Source organism: Crocuta crocuta, unplaced genomic scaffold (assembly GCF_008692635.1).
Source record: "Crocuta crocuta isolate KB4526 unplaced genomic scaffold, BGI_CrCroc_1.0 scaffold97, whole genome shotgun sequence".
In the NCBI taxonomy this organism is placed as follows: Eukaryota; Metazoa; Chordata; class Mammalia; order Carnivora; family Hyaenidae; genus Crocuta; species Crocuta crocuta.
The window spans coordinates 8,175,813-8,198,188 of NW_027531999.1; the positions used below are offsets into that span (position 1 = coordinate 8,175,813).

Genomic DNA, 22,376 nt, shown 5'->3' on the forward strand with positions numbered 1-22,376 from the left:
AGCTCTCCATTCATCTTGAATCCATAGACCAGGAAGCTGAATTGCATTCTTATTGTTCTATTTTATTAAAACAAAGGAAAATGACAAATCTAAAGGCTAATTTTATACACACGCCTACATTCACACCCACATTCTCAAGTAAACACTCACTCATACCTAGGAACCCACTCTTTTGGCCAAGTTCTCAAACAGTCATGGGTCACCCTGCAGCCCAGTGATTAGATTGGGGGAGATGGAGCTTATTGGGCTGTGTCCCTGGTTCCCAGGACCAAGGATGAGAAAAACTTGAAGGGGAATGGGAACGTCAGGGTCACCACGGTATTCTATGCATGCACTCAGAAAATGGCACAAGAGCTACAACAATGAGAATCTTTATACACGTCTTTGTAATCAGTACAATTCTTCAGAACAAGAGACGAAAAAAAAAAGGGAATACAATGTTTCAAACAGTGACAGCCTATAGGTCAAAGATTACAAAGTAGGTTTAAATCATCTGGAGGCTTTTGTAAGAGTACTGAGGTGGGAAGCATTAGAAGGAGGCGACTCCCCGCACAAGTGCTGACAGGGGACAGACAGATCTAAAAATAAAGAAACGGCTACTTGGTAAGTACTTCTGGTGTGGCATCCAGTGTCCAATACGTAGGGGAGAGAACGAGTCCATACTGGTCTTTGTACATGCTGTGTGGTGGAGGCTACTGCAGATTTCTCTATTTCCTAAAGCAGGCAAGGCTCCAAAATTGACCGAGTCACATTGTGATTACATGGTACAATGCATGCATGTTATTGGTACAGAAAGTGCTTCAAAAGAAATCCTTCAGTTTCTAAAATCCTGACAAGGTCATTTTTACCTCCAAGGACTATGATCCTTTCAATTATTCATTCTTCCATTTGGGATAAAATTCTTCCAAAGCATGCGCCCATCTCATCCCTCTCGCAGAAAGACCAACACATGGAAACGGTGGGGCCCGTGCCGCTAACACTAAGACACTTAGTGGACAGCAACAGCGCCATCCTAAAGATTGTGGTAAGTGGCCTCCACCCCAGCACCCACCTCCCTGAAGCCAGATCCTCAGGGAGCACTGAGCTGACTCAAGAGAAGAAACGCTAATTCTCCTGTTCCAGTCAGACATCCCTCAAAGGGATGAGTCTGTTCTGACTCACGTGGAGTGGGGGAGGAGAAAATATAAGGTGGAATCATTCTTATTTGTAAAGTAAGAAAATCATGTCATTTGCTTAACTTTGGGAAATGCAGTGGGTCTCATCCCCTGGGGGAGGGATGCAAGGTAAGCCCAACATGCCACCTCCTCCCTTCCCAAGAAAGAGGCTGTGGGCAGGGCTGCTTTTTAAGCAGCTGCACTCTAACTTCAGACGGCAGAATTCAAGACCAAAACCGCAATAACTCAGTAGGTCGTATCTTCCATCTTCAGTGCCTTTGGGGGTAAAAATGCCACAGAAGGGATAACATGGCTTTTCTCACTGTATGTCATTCTTGTGTCTTCTGTTCAAAAAAGCCCATGCCACCACATTTTCTATTATAAAAACTAATACCTATCATATTAAAAGCCCTCTCTAAAATTATAGCTTTGGTTTCAGAATTGGCAATCCAGTTAGCTCAAATGAACATTGACTGCATCAACAATGTGCCTGCAGGCATGGCCAAGGTCTTTTGAGACGAGGATAAAGACGCTGAGTCTATTCTTCGGATGACAGTAAGAGAAAGGAATTGAGGAGTGAGCCTTTGTTCTGAAAAATGACAGCTGCATGAAGCATTTTTAAATGAACTACCTTTTTGGGTAAGAATAGAGCTGGTTTTGTGAAACGCCATCACAAGACTCTGTAACATCTGGAGAAAGGTCCTCTGAGTCGGGAGGGAGTCCAGTGAATGGCTTCCAGTCTTGGTTTTTAGAACCGATATAGCCAATGCATCTGTGTACAAAGAGCATTTAAACCTGCCTATTGCACTGGAGGAGAGGTGACCAAGTCACATGGAATACCGAGAGTATTTACCTTGGGTATCTGCAATGCTACTTCACCTCCGTGTGGCTCAGAGTTCCCATCTGCATAGTGGAAGTAACAGGTCTGTCTCTGACCCGCTGGGACCAGGACAGAAGTGGGTAAGAGAGAGCTACAAAGTACTAATGCCTTCTCCAAGAAGGCAAGTGTTCAAGTAACAAAAGTACTCAACAAAGTACTCTAATCAAAAAAGCACAAAATTCAAGTAACAGAATTGCAGGTGCTGTGTTCTGGCTTCCGAGCAGCAGCCGTGAACATGGCTCGAGCCATGATGGAGCCTCGCTGCATCTGCCATGAAGAGCTGGTAAGTAAGTGAGCTGCCCGGCGGAGGATACAGGACATGCTCCATGGAGAGGCCATCAAGTCATCCCAACACTGAGGACCATAACTCTTCTTAAGAGGAGAAAAATGAACCGTGGGGAAAGCTTAGCGGAATCGGCAGGCCGTTCAGAGTGATTGCTTAATGCATGTGTGTTCTCTGGATAAGATCTTCAAATTGGTGGATTAACCTAAATTTCAGCAGATAAAGAGTTTTCTTCATTTTGCAGGCAGAAATGGAAACTAAGGCTATCTACATTTTTCTCCTGCACTTTAGCACTAGAATAAGAAAACAATCTTGAGACTGGCTGAGAGAAACCACTGGAGACACACACACACACACACACAGTCCCCCAGAGGGGCAGGAAGAGGGAATCAGGAAGTTTTTTGCAACGAAGAAACTTACTTCCTTTGTACAGTTTCTCTTCTAGCAAGCTAGTGTGTGCATGCTTGAGTATCGCTAACGCCCGGAAAACCAGAAGGTTGGGGGCGGGGGGGGGGTGGTGGTGTTGTCACAGGACCCTGGTGGCCCTCAGAACAGGAAGAAGGGAGAGGGGTTAACGGTCTAGATACACAGTCTTTTCTAAACAACTCACAATGAAAAATAGGGGAAACTTCACACTACAAAGCTACCATATTTATTCTGCCACAAGAATTCACTGGACCGGTTAGCAGTGGGCAGGGAAAACATCCCCATCCTGGCTCCCACCAGAAAATTTCCTTGCCCGTGTTCACAGACTGGTGCTCATCTCTGAACCTCTCTATTCATTTTCACTGGACAATTAACACTCTTTTGGAGCCACTCAGCTGGAAACCCTTAGACCACACCACAGGAAGGCGCAGCTATGTTCAAAGCTCCTGAGGGCCATCATCGTTTCTTAGTGCCACTGTTTCCACCGCTGGGTTTGCTGAAGCCCCTGCTCATGTGAGGAAAGTGCACGGTTGGGGTTCTCTCTGTAGGGCCATATAATCCCAAATTCCTGGCAGTGGCTGACTTGCGCAGTGGTTTGACGCTGGGGAAAGGGCTAAAGATGGGCGCTTTCAGGTGGCCGCCCTGGGGAGGTTTGCTGGTGGCTCTGTTTCCCCCGGGGGTCTCAGGCGGCTCCGGGAAGTGCCGCTGGCAGGGCGCGTGCACTGTGGGCTCAGGGTCAGCAGGTGCCTCCCTCTGGTTCAGTTCCAAGGCTTCTAGCTTCACCTGGACCGCAGACACATCGGCGTCGGCATCCCCAAACACGGGCTCCGGCGACTGCCCTTCGATTGTCCTCCCCGCGCCGCCTTCAGAGCTGCCGCCGTCTCCCCCCGCTGCCGCTGCTCGGCTGGAGGAGAGCTCGGCGGCCCCCGGGCTCTTAGTCTTGCGGCCCTCGTTCTGCGCGTCTATCAGCCCAACAGTGTCACCGCAGCCCGGCTGACTCTTGGTCCTCGTCATGTTCTTCTTGTGGACTCGGATGTGAGTTCGCCACGGAGAATTGAGCTTCGCCTTGAGGTCTTCATAGGGGACAGGAGACGTTCTGCCTCCTGTGTGCCCGGGAATGTGGATGACCGCATTCTTGGCAGGTCTGTTTGACATCTTCATCTTCTTTCCTAAAAGAAGGTGGTTTATGACCGGAGAGTTGTTTACCTGAGATGGGAGAATGCTGGTCACTGGCCCTTTATCTGAAAGAAATGTTGAAAGGTTGTGTGAAACGGACCACAGAAAAACCATCCATCACAGAACAGGAATCACACAGAGGCTGTCACCACATCTCCACCCCAACCACGGATCTGCCAGGTTTTGCGGAGTCATGTGACTGAAGGTAACAGAAACTGAATTCAACCCTAGAGCCTGGGGTACCTGTTCCTTCCTTTTCCAAAAGAAGGAGACAAGAGGCTGAGGATACAAAAAGAAGCAGACTCTGGCGCCTCATTACTAAAGTGCAGATACCCTGCTGTTTCCTACTGAGAGTTTTTGTCTCTGAGAAACCACCTCAGAGGTCCTGTATCTAGAAAACCTTAGAAGACTGTTCTAAAAATAAGTCAAACACTACGACCATATGGACGATCAGCTGTTAGCTTCTAAGGGGTAGGAAAAGAACACACTGCGTATTATAAAGGTGAGAGACGGCAGAATGACAGAGGTGATAAGAAGGTGGTGGAAATGCAGGGAGATTGCTGCTCCTGACACCTGGTCCCATTCCTGTGTCCTCAATGGACTTTGGAAGCAAACTGAAAACTGGAAAGCACCAAAGCCGTGCTCTCTTGGAGGGCACTGTTGACAGTATTCCTTTCCGGTGGCTATGACCAAGCGTCTATTTCAGATGACGCTCAAACACACACAGCCCCAGGCATGACGACGGCAGGCAGAAGCAGCAGGGAGAAGGCCCTACCATCTCTGGGTGAGCATCCCTTCCTCCTGACACGCCTGAGCTCGCTTCTAGGCTTCTCGACTGCTGTCATCTACCTCGGGTCACACTCCAGGGTTTACTGAAAACGCTGACTATGGGCCCCTCTCCACCCTATATCCTAGTACCTCCCTCAGTGACCTGACTGTTTCTCTCACTGACCCATCCGCATACTTCCTCAGCCTCCCCAGTTCTATCCGAAACCTCATCACCCAGATCTACCTTACCTGAAAAATATTTTAAGTCTCTGATTCTTCTCTTTGGCTCTTCTAGCTCTCAGGCTCTCAATATAACTAAATACGGCACTGAACCAGAGACTTGGATTCTTTGATCTTCCCAACCTCCCATAACCCCTCGTCTATCTGTGAGTCACTTACACCACTCACCTGGCTAGATGTGTGGCTGATCAGCGGGATGCTGCCTCACCGATAACCACACATTCTCGACATCCCTATCTTTATGCCTGGCAAAACCCCAACCCAGGATTTTTATCTTTTCCAAAAAGGATGGAAAAAAATCACACAGACATGTGGACTGAGGGCCCTTCAGATTCATAACTTCCTATTTTGTTGGGTCCTCAAAGCCACTGAACCCTCCTTTTCTTTCCCTCTTCCTTCTGTTCTGTTCAATGACCTACCCAAATCTTCATTACTTTCTACATGCTCCTGCCTTATTCCCCCAGCATATTCCCAAGCAAACATTTCCTCCAATTTCTCCACAAAAACAGAAGCCACCAGGTCCAAAAGGCCCTAACTTCCCGTCCTCCCTAACCTGGGAAGCTGGTACCTCAACCGCCATCCTCACCACCTTACTTTACATCTCAGAAGCTGAGGTCAAGTGCACCCTCTCCACTACACTGCTAATCCTATCTTAGAGCATCTCTTCTAAAAGCTACTCAAAGTGTGATCCCTACCCAGCAGCACTGGCATCACCCAGGAGCTTGTTGGAAATGCATAATCTCAGCCCCACCCCAAAGCTGCTAAAACAGATTATGCATTTTAACAGATCCCCAAGTGATTTATATGCACACAGAAGCTTCAGAAGCAATGCTCTAGAACTTTGCCTTTGAGTAACAATCTCTGCCTAAAAGGAACCACACAAACCATGATCCAGATAAGAGTCAGCAAACTTTTCCTGTAAAGGACCTGACTGTAAATATTTTAGACTTTGTAGTGCAAAAGCAGCCACAGACAATATGTAAATAAGTGGGCATGCCTGTGTTCCAATAAACCTTTATTTATAAAAACAGGCAGCTAGCAGGATGTGGCCTGTGGAATACAGTTTACTGACCCCTAGCTACAGTACAAGACACCAGGCTGATTTAATAATACCCCCTAACAACTGTTCACCATCGCACCCACAGATGTGTAGGGTTCAGATGGAAAAGGGACTATGTAAAGAATCAGAACACAAAGGTATAGCCCTTGGCCTGACCACCTGCCATTGCTATATAGCCCTGCTAAACCTTCCTGATTCAACATTTCCTCATCTTTTAAAAATGACAGAAGCATATCCATCCTTACTTGCTTCATTTATTTGTTTTAAGGACAAAAACGAGGATATGTTTGAGCCAATATTTTTAAAATTAAAATGCTTCAGTTGTTTCTTTTGTGATCGCCCTCTTAATTCAAGTTAAAGTAAAAATCTTCTGGAAGTTACCCACTTCTCCTCCATAGGTGGAAGGTAAGTACAGATTTTGTGCAAGATCAGTCACGTGCTCACAAGTCAGCTTCATGTTTTGATTAACACTGGACAGGCATCATTATCATTAGGATTTCACATAGAACAAGACAAACCACTTCCCAAATCAGCATGTATTAAATAAAGCAGACTGTTCACTGGGATTTTTGGAATTTAAAAAGAAAATTAAAAAAAAAAAAAAAGAAGCTGGACAGTCCTTGGGAAAGAGCATTTCCAACCTCAATCCAATTTTGCTCTTCTCAGCAGATCCCCAAGACCCCACTAAGCCATCAGGGAGGCACAGGAATGGTTTATTCCTTTTTGTCTGATCACAACCTCTGTTATATTACTACCGAAATGACTAGTGGATAGCTTAGTTTACAAGTGCACAGATGAATAGATTCCATTTTCAAATGGCTAAAATTTAGGAGGCAAGAGCTCCAAAATGTCTCAAGTCCAAGGACTGCATGGCTTTTGCAACATTTTCATCATTTGTCAACCCCTCTCCACAAGCACACATAGCAAAGACGAGCTTAATACCATCAAGTGCCTGGTTCTTGGTACCTAAAAGGGACCCATGGCCTCTTTCTTCCGCAGAGCCTGATGAAATAAGAAAAGAGATGCTAAATAGGCCATTGCCTCATGCAGGCAGTGTCTGCAGGTGTGAGCTCCACAGTTGCAACACCGAGGGGATCCTAGGAATGTGGTTCTTTGCTTCACAAGCGGACACAGAGGGGAAATTGATTCAAACAAACAAAGAATCACATTACCTGCCCGGATATACACCTGATGAACCTGCTGCTGCTGCTTCTTCTTAATCCGAGAATACTGCCGCTTCAGCGCGTTGATATCTGTGGTCATGCGCTCCATCATCATACTGTTGAAAGCTGCGTGGTACTCACTTCGACAGGAGTTGATGGCTCCTGGACTCAGCTCCGCAATGTTATTAGACCGCAGACTCTGCTCTTCATTCGGTTCTGCACTCCAGAGGAGAGAGACACGGACATGGGGAGAAAGATTACAGTATGCCCCGGTGTAGTGTCTTAAACTCCAAGGAATTCTAACCACACACACACACACACACACACTCACATGCACACGCATGCACACACACGCTATAGTTTGTCATACTGGTTTTCATTTGGTCCTGAAAACAGCTCTGTATTTTCTGATCAGCCTCACTGTGGGTCTGAAAAGAGCTGTGTGGATTTTATTGCCATTTTGTTCATTCTATAGACATAAGAACAACTGTTTCCACATAAACATCACTGCCATCTTCTAAAATTCTCTTAGGCAAATATACCTCCAGGTGCCTAAAGTCAGTTTACAGATTTGCATATAACTGCATGAGGATTTATAAGGAATTTATTGTTTGTAGAGTTTAGTCTGTCATTAAAAGTGAGTTTTTCCTAAGTTACAAATAGCAACACATTCTATATTATTATCAAGACTTTGGGGCACCTGGGTGACTCAGTCAGTTAGGCATCTGACTTTGGCTCAGGTCATGATCTCATAGTTTGTGAGTTTGAGCCCCACCACCGGGCTCTGTGCTGACAGCTCAGAGCCTAGAACCTGCTTTGGATTCTGTGTGTGTGTCTCTCTCTAACCCTCCCCTGCTTGTGCTTGCTCGCGCTCTCTCTCTCTCGCTCACTCTCTCTCGCTCAAAAATGAATAAACATTAATAAAAAATCAAGACTTCGAATCACAGCATCACTAGAAATGAATGGCTATTTTTTTCATTTAACAAACATTTCCTGCCTCTGATGTGGTTTCTGCTCCTGTGACACCACAACTATCAGATGTGTCCCTTAAACAAAATCGAGATTACATCTAAGTAGAAATAAGCACTGTGTGAGAGTACACACACAGTACACAGGCTTTTCTAGCACAGTATGTAAAACAGCCTGGGACCCACTTCTACAAAAATAATTAGCAGGGAATTTCAACTACCATAGCATCTGCTCAAACTGTTATTCAGATAAAGCCTAAACATCAGACAAATTTACTTCCTTTTTTACTGGAAACACATTTTTAAGGAAAAGAAAATTAAGGGGCAGTGGCTCAGTGGGGTAAGTGTCTGACTTCGGCTCAGATTATGATCTCATGGTTCATGGGTCAAGCCCCGTGTCAGGCTCAGTGCTGACAGCTTGAAGCCTGGAGCTTACTTGGGATTCTGGGTCTTCCTCTCTTTCTGCCCCTCCCCCACCCATGCTGTCTGTCCTTCTCTCTCAAAAAAAAAAAAAAAACTATAAAAAAAAAATTTGTTACATCGATGGCGTCCAGACCCCAGGCAGTCCATTCTCCACAAGAAAAAAAACCAAGTGTATGGGGGGAAGGAGGGATGGGCATGGAGGACACTTGTGGGGATGAGCACTGAGTGTTATGTGGAAACTAATTTGACAATAAACTATTTGTAAAAAAAAAAAGAAAAAAAAACAAGTGTAGCATAGCATCCAATTCAGAGCACCACCTTTTAAGAGGGACACCACCAAACTGCAGGCCATGAAAAGGTGAATATATAGAATATTAAAAGTTCTGGAAGTCATACCTTCTGAAAAGTTTTGATCTTGGATCTTAGACAAGGATTTGGGGGACATGATGGATGTCCTCAAAGATTTGAAGAGACCTCCAATAGAAGAGGGAGTAGACTGGCTCTCTCTTGTTCAAAAGAACTATTAAAAGAACTGGTAGGTGGAGATTATCTTCTCACAACTAGAAACCATGGGCTAGGCAGAGGGATCCAGCAGAACGTCTTATGAGATAATGAGTTTCTAATCGCTCAAATTCAAGGAGAGGCTACCATAATGCTTTAGATTTAGAGGGTTATTTCTATAGAGGAAAAGAAGCCAGTCTCTATCAATTAAACTCAAAACAGAATGTGGTAAGCATCTATTACTTGCCAGGTTTCAGGCTAAGGAACTGAGTGTACAATGTGGAATCAGATAAACTGGAGGCAAAACACATAAGGAAAAGATACAGGTATGATGTGAGCAACCCACAACAGAGAGATGCTACTACATGATAGAGTAGCACAGTAAGCACTTTCAGTAAAGGCCTTTAGGCACCTTCAGCAAGGTGATTAGGTCAGGAAACAAGAGTCACTTATCGGACACAATAATACCTTTGCTAAGTGAACCAACAACACATTGAGATCATCTAAACAGAAAGCCACCTCTTTACCTTTAATTTGCTTCTGGTACTTCTGCAGTTCAGGGGCCAGAAGCCCGCTGAAGGGTCCAAGGCACCCCACTGCATTAGCGATAGCATCCTCATCGTCAGGGTCATTCTCTTCATCACTGTCTCTGACCTTACCATGTCGTCTTGGAAAATGTTAAAAAAAAAAAAAAAAAGAAATATTAAAGAAAATTGTGGCATTTAAAAAAAATAAGTGATAGTCTTATGGTTTAAATTTTATATATAACTGCGAATATAACATATATGACAAGTCTCTCTCCCATCCCTTTCCAACTTCTGCCTGTGCCCTACCTAATTCCCAAAGGTGAACATTGTTACTAATTTCTAATGCATTCTTCAGTTTCTTTATGCACAGATAAGCAAATATAACTATATCGTCTGACTGTTCTCTTCTTTTTGCATAAGCATTAGCATGCTATATACACTCTTCTGCACCTTGCTTATTTACCTAAGACTCTCTCCATATTCACACACAGAGATTACTCATCCTTATTTTACAGCTGCGCTGTATTGTACGCATGTAGCCCATGTAATGGAACCGGGCACCAACAATGCACGCCTGAGTGGTTTCCAATCCTATATTATAAGCAATGCTGCAATAAATAACCTTATACACGCTATGTTTTGCAGGTGTACAAATATATTTGTGGGATAAGTCATAAAGGTGGAATTGCTGGGTCAAAGGATACACACACTAGTAATCTGGGAAAATACTGCCAAATTGCCTGCCACAAATCTTGTGTACTACACCTGCAGTGTGCAAGAGCGTTTCCCTAAAGCACCATCAACAGAATGCACATCAACCTTCTGCATTTTGGTCAATGTGACAGATAAAAACACAGTCAGAATCTAGTTCTAGCTGCATTTCTCTTTATACAACTGATGTTACCTTTTCTATAAACTACCAAGCCCCATCCTTTCATCACGTTTCAGTGGGATGGCCATTTTCTTATTGATTTCTAGGAACTTTACACATGAGAGACCGCAATCACAACTATTTATACACAGATATTTTTGAGCCTGCTCATGAAGGTTTTGTTTTGCTCTGTTTTTCAGTCATGCAGAAAATTAGTTTTAAACTACTTATTTTTTCCCTTGTGTTTTTGAGTCTATTATTAAGGCCTTTCCAATTACAAAGAACTAAAGATATTCTTCCACACTTTCCTCTGCTAGTTTTATTATTTCATTTTTTCCATTTAAATACACTTTTCACTATTGATTTGATATGCTAAGCTTTCAAACACTAAATTCCTATACAAGAATATGTATTTGCCAATTTCTGGTCTGCACATTTTAAATTAGCCCATCTGCTTCTTCATGCACCTGTTTTACACTATTTTAATTATTAAAATTTTTAATGCTTAACATTTTTTAATAATTTCAAGTATTAAAAATATTCCTAAATATTCCTTCAGCTTAGGTTCATTTAAATCAAAACCTTTGGGAAAGAGACATTCAGATTTTAGGTACCAAACTACTTTGAATAGATATATCTGGGATTTAACAAATATGAAGTTACACCAACACATTAAGGTACTAAGTCTTCTATCATGGAAACAAGGGGAAAAGAAAAGCCTTACCCAGAAATCGAGGTGGGTTTAACTGTGGCTGGGAATGGTGTAATGTTGTAGGTGTATTTTTCCCTCAGCTCTGCCAGTTGTGGAAAAGGGAATGGAGCCATAGAATAAACAGTCTGAAAAACACAAGCAAAAATGCCACATCTGAAATGATGGCCTTAAACTCTTTTCAATCCTGGAAAGACATTAAAGTTCTAGGATTTGGGTGTGAAGAGATTCTGCTCCTCACACAGCAGGTGGAGAGATTCTACTTCAACATCCCCTTTAGAGAAAGACAAAAGAGGGGCGCAGCTGGGTGGCTCAGTCTGTTCAGCATTAGACTTCGGCTCAGGTCATGATCTCATGTCTCATGAGTTTGAGCCCCGCATTGGGCTCTGTGCTGACAGCACAGAGCCTGGAGTCTGCTTCGGATTCTGTGTCTTCCTCTCTCTCTGCCCCTCTCCCACACATGATCTCTCAAAAATAAACATTAAAAAAATTTTTTTTCTTTGTATTTTAATTTTCTTTTTAAACAAATTTTTACTGCTTATTTTTTATTTTATTTTTTTTTTACAAATAGTTAATGTCAAGTTGGTTTCCATATAACACCCAGTGATCATCCCCACAAGTGCCCTCCTCCTTGCCCACCCCCCCCCTCCACACCCATGAGTCCTNGCCCCACCCCCCCCCTCCCCTCCACACCCATGAGTCCTCAGTTTGTTCTCAGCATTCAAGAGTCACAGTTTGTCCCTCTCCCTCTCCCCCACTATTTCTCCCCTTCTTCTCCCCCATGGTCCTCCGTTAAGTTCCTCCTAATCCTTCTATATGTGCAAACATATGATATTTGTCCTTCTCTGCCTGACTTACTTCACTCAGCATAACACCCTCAAGGTCCTCTTTTTAAAAGAGAAAGACAAAAGAATACTGAGGAACACAATGCTCATTTCTCAAATCAATCCACCCAGGATTGGGTATTCCAAGTGGTGAATGTGAGAGGCAGATGGGGGTAGTCTGACTTCCTCTGGGCTGAACCGACAAGTGGGTTAACTCAGAAATTCACAGCTCCCAATTATTTCTTTAACAATAACTCATCAGTGATGCTCATATGTAAGGCTTGTTTTTCAAAGCTTTGTTTGATGACTTTTATAGACATTTAATGTCATCTGGACAACATTAAGTCTAGTAGATGATCGTGTGATCAGCTGTGAGCTTTCTCCAGAGATACCACCTTTTCAAATGTCTGTGAATGAGATCGAGGTGAAAATTGTTAGCTGTTATTTTTAAAGGAAAAAAAAAGAAAAAAGTGACAGGGTGTAAAGCATAGGCTGTTAAAAATCTATAAATAAAAATGGGAAAAGCACCTGTGCTTCCTCCAGAATTTCAAAATTACATATTAAATATATAAGGATATTATAGTTTAAAACTAACATAATATATCAATTATACCTCAATAATTTAAAAAGAGAAACCCATACCATTGAGATTCAAATTTAAAACATAAAATTATTAGGATGCTTAGGTGGCTCAGTTGGTTAAGTGTCCAACTTTGGCTCAGGTCATGATCTTGTGGCCCATGGGTTTGAGCTCCATGTCGGGCTCTGTGCTGACAGTTCTGAGCCTAGAGCCTGCTTCAGATTCTGTCTCTCGCTCTGTTCTCTGTCTCCCCCCTGCTCGCACACTCTTTCTCTCTCAAAAATAAGTATCATTAAAAAGACTTTTTTTTAAAGATGGAAGTATTAATGCTAGTAATTTCAAAATTCCTTATGAATGAAGATGTCTCCTTGAAGACAATTAGTAGGATGACCAGCTGAAGATTCACTTATGCTTTATTTTTGCCAGCTTTATAAAAAATTATCAAAATATTCCCTTGTCCAGCCTCATGAAGGAAGCTGATAAGAACGGTATGGGAAATACGTCCTGACCCAGAGTAATTGGCCTGTGCTCCTAGCAAACTCCTTCAAGAGCCACTCTGCTTCAGACATCTGACAAAAAAAAACCCAAAAAACCAAAAAACCCAAAAAACTGGACGCACTGGTGCTTTCATTTTCTTTTTCTTTTTTTTTTTTTGGTCTATCTTCCTTTATCGTTTATTTTAGTCCTTCAAAGAAGAAATCAGTGCTCCTGGATTTTTTAAAAATGTGTTTATAGCACTTCACATATATTCACTCACTTAGTTGAAGATCTCACATCTGAAGATGAGTTTATGCCATGAATATACACCACACATCACCACAGTTCTCAGGGTACCTGAGAAGCTCTAGGTTTCCAATGCTGTAAATCAGAGATTTACAATGGATTCCAAGAAAAAAAAACTTCACTAATCACCTTAGTGTCAAGTATGGTACACTGATAGAATCTTAGGGTTAGAATGGGATGGAAACATAATTTAGTTCAACCTCCTTCCCAAGCAGAAGTTCCCTCTAGAGCCTCTCCAACCGATGGTCACAAAGGCAGCACTGAACCCCTTCCAGTGATGGGCACACACAATTTTGCAGGGCAGACAGTTTCAGTTTTTCACAGCACTAATTAATCAAACAGGATCCATCTACTGGACAAGCATCCACATCCTTGTAATTTCCACACCATCACTGATAGAAACAGTGAACAGCTGGAGGGCTGATCGTGCCTCACAGCACATGAGAGCTCCCCCCAAGGGAACAATAATTCCTGATTCGCACTTTGAGGTAGGTTTTCCCAAGCACCTACAAACCCTTCTAACAGCACCTGATTTTTCTCTCCATTGCCCGCAAGGAAGTCATGAGAGACTTTGTCAAAAGTCTCACTGAAATCCAGATCCACCATTTCATTGGCATTCTCCCAATGTCTTTTTCAGACACCATCAACTTTTTAAAAACAGTCACTGTTAATTTAAAAAAAAAAAAAGTGATAGGATTTACAGAAGGAAAAAAAACCCCATCAGGTTTTGTGTGTGGCACTTAGAATGGAAAGAAACTGGGAAGACCACCAAGGAGAATCCTTCTCTTTCAGCTCAAAAATAAAGACCTTACGCGTAGTCCACATTTTTCATCTGGAGCCATTTCAGGTTTGCTGACAGATTTATGGCCCACCATAATTGGATCCCAGCCACTGACTTAATTTTTTTTAAAGGATTGAATAAAGAAAAGAGAGTGCCTTGAAATGACATCCACCATTTCTCTCCGTAACACTCTATTCTGCCAAGGAAAAACAGTAAGTCAACTTATTATTCAAACTACCAACATACACGTAAATAGACATTTATATTTAGCTACTGCCAAGAAAAAAAAATCGTATTTCTTTTTTCATTACTGACATGCTTTACAAAAAACATGAAAACATAACTTGTACAAAATTAGGCTCAGTTCATCTCCATCCAGATGTTTTCCTCCGCAGAAGAAAAGCCGCTAAAATGGCATCCAATCAAACAAGCCACAGCCTGATTTTTCCCTCTAGGATTCTCTTACAGCAAGGTAAAGAGGTGGTCCTCTTTTCTCCTAATACCTAAGACTGGAAATTTCTATAGGACAAAGATGGTATGGTATGTCGACATACCTCTCATTCGTTCTGGCAATGTTTAAGTGAAATAAAATGCTGCCTTATTTTTCTAAAGGGGATTTCAGCTTTGGGAAAGACACATTTTGAATAAGGTGGAAGCGGTGTGTTGGATGGTAAGGAAAAAGTCGGCCAGGAGAGAAGGACTTGGCTCCCAGTCCTGCCACTAGACAACCTAAGAAACTGGCCACAAGCTCACTCTCTATTAAGTGACAGAATAAGGTTAGTTGATCTTTAAGCTTCTTTTAAACCAGTGCTTCCCTAAGTGTTGTTTAAAAACCAGCTACATCAGGTCAGAGAGAGACAGATATGATATATCACTCCTATGTGGAATTTGAGAAAGTCAACAGATGATCACAGGAGAAGGGTAGGAAAAATAAGATCAAAACAGAGAGGGAGGCAAACCATAAGAGGTTCTTAAATACAGAGAAAAAGACTGAGGATTGAAACTGAGAGGGAAAAGTGAGTGAAGGAATGAGTTAAATGGGTGCCAGGTATTAAGGACACTTGTTAGGATGAGTGCTTGGTGTCATATGTAAGAGATGAATCACTAGTTTCAACTCCTGAAGCCAAGACTACACTGTATGTTAACTAACTTGAGAATTAAAAAAAAACCACAGCTGCATCAGAACCACCGATGAGTTAAATGTCCACATTCTAACATACTCTGGGAGAAATTTCTCATACACAGTCAAGAGTGAAAACCACTGCCTCGAGTTCTAATGTTCTAGGGGTCTGTGTATTCAGACAACTGGGTGTATTCTTTGTTTTTATTTTTTAGAAAAGGAGAGAGTGTAAGCAGGAGAGGGGCATTAGGAAATGGAGAGAGAGAATCTTAAGCTGGCTCCATGACTAGCACAGAGCCCGGCTCGGAGCTTGATCCCACAACCTGACCCACAACTCAGGTCAGATCATGACCTGAGACAAAATCAAGAGTCAGACACTTAAGCAACTGAGCCACCAGGCATCCCATAACTGGGTATATTCTTAACAGTAACCTAAGGGCATCTGGGTGGCTCAGTTAATTGAGTGTCTGACTTCAGCTCAGGTCATGATCTCACGGTTCACAAGTTTGAGCCCGTAATTGGGCTTGCTGCTGTCAATGCAGAACCTGTTTCGGACCCTTTGTCCCTCTCTCTGCCCCTCCCCTGTTGCACACACTCACTCTCTTTCTCTCTCAAAAATAAATAAGACATTAAAAAAAAAACAACAACCACTACTCTAGGTGTTATGAGGATACAAAGTAAAAGGAGGCCCTTATCATTAAGGAACTTACTACTTCATTAGAGAAATAAGATGAACACATTTGAAAAAACACCAAACAACAGAAGTTAATCTGTAACTGGCATTAAATCAGTTGTCGAAAATCTTAAGTACTGAAAGAATACGGAGGAAGACTCGTCAATAAGGGCTGAGATAAGAGAGGCTGTGTGGGGCAGGGGAGAGAAGAGGCTCAGTAGGACCCAGGTGGGCAGATCGCTTTGCACAGAGAGTGGCAGAGGGAACCACAAGCCCCATCACAGGAACGAGCATGGACAGAAGGCCGGGTAGCCACAGACCTGTGCCCAGTGCAGTGGGTTCCACTGTGAAGTAGTGGGAAGACCTTCGACAGGTAAGGATCAGGGCAGCAAGAAGATACCTTCAATGCAACCTGTCTCCAAACAAACCCATCTTCCGCCCCCCATAAACTTACGCTCTTTGTCCTAAGCCAGAAACCTGTAGGTTGCCGTTGTCTCCCCATTTCTTTCTCCCTCACTCCGTGTCCATTTTCCAAGGCCAAGTTCCATCAATTTCACCTCCCAAGTACTGTCTCTGTTCCATCCTTGTTTATACCCTTCACCGCCTCTCACACGCTCCTGCTATCAGACTTGACCCCTTCAAGTCCACCCTTCACAGAGCTGCCCCTGCATCTGACAGAGGCCACAACTCAGACCGTTTTCCTTCTCTCCTTAAAATGTTTCAGGTCTTCTTTTTCCCTTTCCAAAGGCTCCACAGAATCCCTAGAATTCCAACAAGCACCATTTCACAACCTCTGACCTAGGGGGTCAAGTCCAATCCTTACCACGTGTCGTGGTCCTCCATACCCACACCAAATACCAAATACTTCACACACCATAAAGTTTTCCACTGCTATGTCTTCCCTTGTGCCCCTTTCTCAACCATGACTTCCCTTCCTGCTCTGCATCATTGCCTCCAACATACACACACCCAATCTCACACGTGCATGTGCACGCACCCACACGTATTCACATACATACACAGAGCCTGACGAACTCCATCTTTAAAGGTAAACCCAGACAGTCATTTCCTCAAGGAAGGCTTTTGACAGATAGAGATGCTCAAAAATGTCTGGAGAAGTTAATATAAGGCCTAGAAAACTAGGCTGACACATTTTTATTTACTGCAGTTAATATCAAGGAAGTGGTGAAGGCATTATGAAGAACAATGAAATGACCAAAGAAGTGTGGACAATCGCTCTGGCAGCAAAATGCCGATTGTATTGTATTAGAGCGGAGAGAATCTGGAAGGAGGGCCACCATATGAGTGTTGTTTAATTCAGCAAATATTTATTGAAAAAGAGAAGGCAGGAAATTAATTGCAAACTCTCCAATGATGTTTGCTTAATGAGGTAATACATTTATTGAGCAGCTCTAGTAAAAGGCAAAGTGCTAAGTGGTTATGAGCAAACCACAGGCCCTGTTCTCAAGGAGCTTAAAAATATCACTGAGGGGCACCTGGGTGGCTCAGTTAAGCATTCAACTTCAGCTCAGGTCATCATCTTGAGGTCCGTGAGCTCAAGCCCCGCATTGGGCTCTGTGCTGACAGCTCAAAGCCTAGAGCCTGATTTGATTCTGTGTCTCCCTCTCTCTCTGCCCTGCCCTGCTTGCACTCTGTCTCTAAAAATAAACATTTAAAAAAATTTTAATATCACTGAGGAAATAAGATACAGTCTTAAATCAAGGTAGAATGAATGTGATGAATGTTCACAAGAGAGATACAAAGAAAATGCCACAGTGATTCAGACAAATGGGAGATGATTTTCATTGAGACTATCAGAGGCTGCCTCACAAAGGAGATGGCATCTGAACCAGACCTTTTCATGAGGAGGCAGGGCTTAGTCATGTGAAAGTAGAAGAGACAGACTGAACAGAAGGCACAGGTACAGAAGGGGCATATTCCCAGGGATTCCTGAGAGCATGGAGGACAGCTTGACTTGACCAGAATCAGTCAAGGGTATGAAAGGGAGGAGATAGGACAGTTGAGAGCCCTAGATAAACTGAGAAACCCATGCTTCGTTTTGTAGGCAGTGAGTAGCCATTGAAGTTCATGAGCGAGGGAGAAAGGACCATATCCTAGAGTCCTGCCTTGGGCAGATGAATCCGGCAGCTCTCTGGGACATAAAGGATCTCATACGTGGAAAATGCCAAGCATGGACTTTGTACACAGAACCATGTTCAACAAGAGGTACTTTTCCCTCTGAGAGGGAATGAGTGATGAAGCAGTGGCCCCAGGATGTGTGAGAAGAATCAGGATCACAGCACCAACGTCAGCACCACACAGAACCCTTCTTCCTCTGAGACAGACAGGAAAGAAGGAAGAAGAGACGAGAATGCAAAGTTGAAATAAAATATATGAATGTTCAGGGCAGTTCTATCAGGTGGCCAACATTTTCTAAAACTAAGGGATTCTGAGAAGCTGGAAGTGCCAGGAAATGAGCAAAGGAATGGAAACTCCTCCCTTCTCAAGCCCTAAGTCAGGGCCTGAGTCTTCGTTTTCCAATCTGTTGACTTGGCCCAGCACCCAAACATGACCTCATACACAGAACCCAAGATAAAGGTAAAAGCTGAAACAAAAAAAAAGGGAAGACAAATCACAGAGAAAGAAGAAACTAAGGCCAAAGGGCAACCTTGGACAAGACCCAGGGTTGGTCAGTGGGCAAGGGGAACAACCAGGAAAAGCAGCAGTAATCAGAGGAGAATAAGGATAAAATATGTTATAGAACCTAATGCAAGAGACAACGTTAACAAATCTGTTATCTTTTTCTATATTCACTATTGATTTTAATGCCTTGGTGAATATGATAGTGAGATATAATAACATGCTAGATAATAACAAAACCCTTCAAGACTTTCTGTATTATGATTAATATATAATAACATGAGTAGAAAATACGGGTAAAACAAATAAACCAAAATACTGATTAGAATAATCTCCTTTGGTGTGTGGGCACCTGGTTGGCTCAGTCGGTTAAGAATCTGACTCTTGATTTCAGCTCAGGTCATGATTTCACAGTGGTGGGATTGAGTCATGCTCAAGCTCCATGCTGAGCATAGAGCCTTCTTGAAATTCTCTCTGTCCCTCTGTCTCCACCCCTCCCCCACTTGTTCTATAAATAAATAAACATTTAAAAAGTTTTTTAAAGAATTGTCTTTTCAGCCCTCAATAATTTCTCCCCCAAAATAATATGTTGCCCTACAAGTTCTCCCTTTCTGAAGGTTAAGAATCACCTTTAGAAGAAATACTTGGTAATTTGGGGAGTTTTTTTTGAGGTTGGATTGCACTTTATGAGTTTTAAGCAACGCAGCTTGAATGGAAGCATAACAAATATCCATAATTCATTTCTTCCTTCCTCTTGTGACATAGTTAGATTCTTATCAAATTATATATAGGCTCATGGTCAAGTGAAAAACTCAATGTGATGGCTGGCCAGACATATTTCCCAAGATGGCTGCCATGGCACCACCTGTTCCCACAGCACCCAGCGTTCCCTGAGCCAAGGTGGGGCCATGCTGCCCACTCACTTGCATGAGTTCATGGCTTTCCAGAAGGTCATTCTCTAGCATCTCCTGGGTAAGGCGCCCCATGGTGCTGTAGAATTCATCAGCTGTTTCACAGCATTCTATCTGCCTAAATAAAGAAAGAACAGAAAAAGGAATTATTTAGGACACCTGTGCTGTTTATCAGGCATATACTGCAGTTGCAACAGGACATGGTGCCTCTTGCCATCAAATTAATTGTTAGCAATCAACAAAAATCACACTCCTGGGGACTTGCCTATGGTTTTGTCATAGCTTGCATGTCCTAGGTTGTAATTTGTCTGGTATTCCCAAATAAACTCATTTTTGCTGAATGCAGAGAAAAGATAAAAAATAGCAAAGGCAACGTAGAGGTACTTATTACTGGATGAGCTCCCAGCCTCACAGTCCCACCTGTGGCATCTTTATTATTTTTATTTGACATCATCTACATAGCAGAACGCCTACCACTGATCAGAACTAATAACCACAAAATTGGGTACTAAAGAACAATTATCCCCTGTAGGGAATCTGAGGCTGTTAATCTGCAAATGGTGACATCACTGATAAATTGAAACTAAGCCACATTAGAAGTAAAAGTGAAAAATACAAGAACCTTCTCTGTATATTTCATCATCCACAGGATGTTTTCACAGGCAATTTCTCAGTTCTTCTCAGGGCACTGTTGCTAATTGGAGATTACATCCTGCTTCCTGCATTTGGTTCTACACGTAAATAAGAATCTGTTGGGGTGCCTGGGTGGCTCAGTCAGCGGCAGTCTAACTTCAGCTCAGGTCATGATCTCACCGTTCATGAGTTTGAGCCCCACATCAGACTCACTGCTGTCAGCTCAGAGCTTGCTTCGGATCCTCTGTCGCCTCTCTCTCGGCCCCTCCCCAGCTCGTGCTCACTCTCAAAAATAAATAAATATTGAGGGGAAAAAAAAGGATCTGTCACCTGGCAACCTAAAAGGTAGGTTAGACTTTCATCCTTCTTCTAGGAGGGAAAAATATTTAATAGTCTAACACAAAGAGCACTGTATTTGTTTTATATATTACAACATTTTTTGGATAGTAGGATAATTTTATTTGCCCATCGACCATAGACATACACTTTGACATACACTAATGTTGGGGAATTTCCACAGAGCCATTCAAAAAATATATAATGATGGAAAAACTTGAGGTTCTGGAGTGTTCTTCAATCCCACTGCCACTAAATGAAATATACTACTGAAGAGCTATTACAAAAATACAGAGTAGCATGTGGGCATGATTGAAAAAGTGGTTACATTTGCCCTAGAGGGTGAGGAAGAGAAATAATGCTTCAGATTAGTTCTGAAATATATCCTCTGGGTTGTCAAGGAAGAAAAAGCTTTCCAAAGACGTGGATGCAGGAGACAGCAGGCCCTCTCCAGGCCCTGCAAGGAGCTCCATGCAACCAAAGTTGGCCAGGAAGCCTACATGGCCAGAGGACGACAGCAAGGGCTCAGGGTACAGCCCTGAGCTGAGATGCACACAGCAGATGGCAAAGGCCTCAGACACCGGCTGAGCTTCCTCAGGGTGAGAGTCGCTGAAAGGCACTTAATAGGGAGCATGAGAACAGAAGTGCCCTTGGCAAGGTTGGCTAGAGGTGGCACGGCAAGTGTAGGGTGTGACGGGGAGACGAGGAAGGAATCATGACGCGAGGCCTGGCATGAGGCCAAAGCATAGGGTCAGAGAAGAAAGGCTACGTTAAGAGAGATGCCAGTGAAGGTGAGCTGACAGTCCACAGCCTACAGATTCCAAAAGCACCGCTGGTGTGAGAGGAAGAAATGCCAAGTTGCTGGACTACAGGAATGGCGAGGTCCCAATGAGCTGTTGTTCATGATTTTTCCAGTGGAAAGTTTGTGGGTAAGAATATAGGCCCTGGAGTCAGAAAGATCCAGGATTAAGTCCCAGCTCTGCTCCTCATGGGCTGTGTGACCATGAAGTAGCTAATTAACCCTCTGGGGGTAGCTTTCTCAGTTGAAAAGGCAGGGAGAATAATCCTACCTACTTCACAGGGTTATGCAAAGAGCTGAATGAGAAAATGTGTTTAAGCTGCCTGACATAATGACAGCACTGCAGGCACTTGGTGATGTATACTGGTTGCTCTCCCTTTTGCTGAACAAGTTGCATGTTCAAAAAATGTAGGAAAGTGAGCAAAAACTCTGAAACATTTAAAGTCCTACCAGTCTGATTTATATATCCCCTGAATTTCATAAACGATAGCTATTTATTATCAGTAGATTCACATAATTAAAAGTGCAGATTCTAGGGGTTCCTGGCTAGCTCAGTCAGTGGATCGTGCAACTCTTGATCTCAGGGTTGTGGGTTTAAGCTCTGCGTTAGATGTAGAGACTACTTAAAAATAAAATCTTTAAAAAAAAAAAAGTACAGATTTTAAAGTCAGGATACCTGGGTTCAAAATCAGGCTGTTCCACTTACTGAGTGACTTTGGGCAATCTACTTAACTTCTCTGTGGCTCAGTTCCCATATCTGTAAAACAGTCCTTACCTTATGAAATGATAGTAAGGACAAAACGAGTTAGTTTCACATCTAGTGTGTTTAGAACAATGCTTGTCCATTGCAAGTACTCTGTGAATATTGGATATTAAGTGTAGCCATTATTACTTCAACAGTGTGACTTCCCTGGGAGGACCATAGGGATAAATTCTAATCCTCCAGATAATGGATAGATGGGAGTAAAACCAGAATTGCTTCTTTCCTTCCTGCCCCATAACTAAGAACTAAAACAAAGGCTACTAGAACTGACTCAGCACATAGTTACCCAGCAACTGGACTCCCAGACCCACAGAAACTATCAAAGTGCAAAGAGTTTCAGGCATACAGTAGGTTGGAAATACATGACTGCAGAATATAGAAACT

At 42.9% G+C, this 22,376-nt stretch overlaps 1 protein-coding gene across 2 annotated transcripts in view; it reads right to left on the reverse strand.

Annotated features, from left to right (window-relative positions):
- Positions 1-355: 355 nt before the first annotated feature.
- The window catches only part of TBC1D30 (TBC1 domain family member 30), an 81,037-nt gene continuing 59,016 nt past the window's right edge, over positions 356-22,376 (reverse strand). For both annotated transcript variants that reach the window (XM_077775245.1, XM_077775246.1), the window contains exons 8-12: positions 19,474-19,579; positions 11,165-11,277; positions 9,570-9,709; positions 7,160-7,366; positions 356-3,984 (exon numbers count right to left, since the gene is read on the reverse strand). In XM_077775245.1, the coding sequence (XP_077631371.1) occupies positions 3,200-3,984; positions 7,160-7,366; positions 9,570-9,709; positions 11,165-11,277; positions 19,474-19,579 (1,351 nt within the window). In that variant the 3' untranslated portion in view covers positions 356-3,199. The remainder of the gene's footprint in view (positions 3,985-7,159; positions 7,367-9,569; positions 9,710-11,164; positions 11,278-19,473; positions 19,580-22,376) is intronic.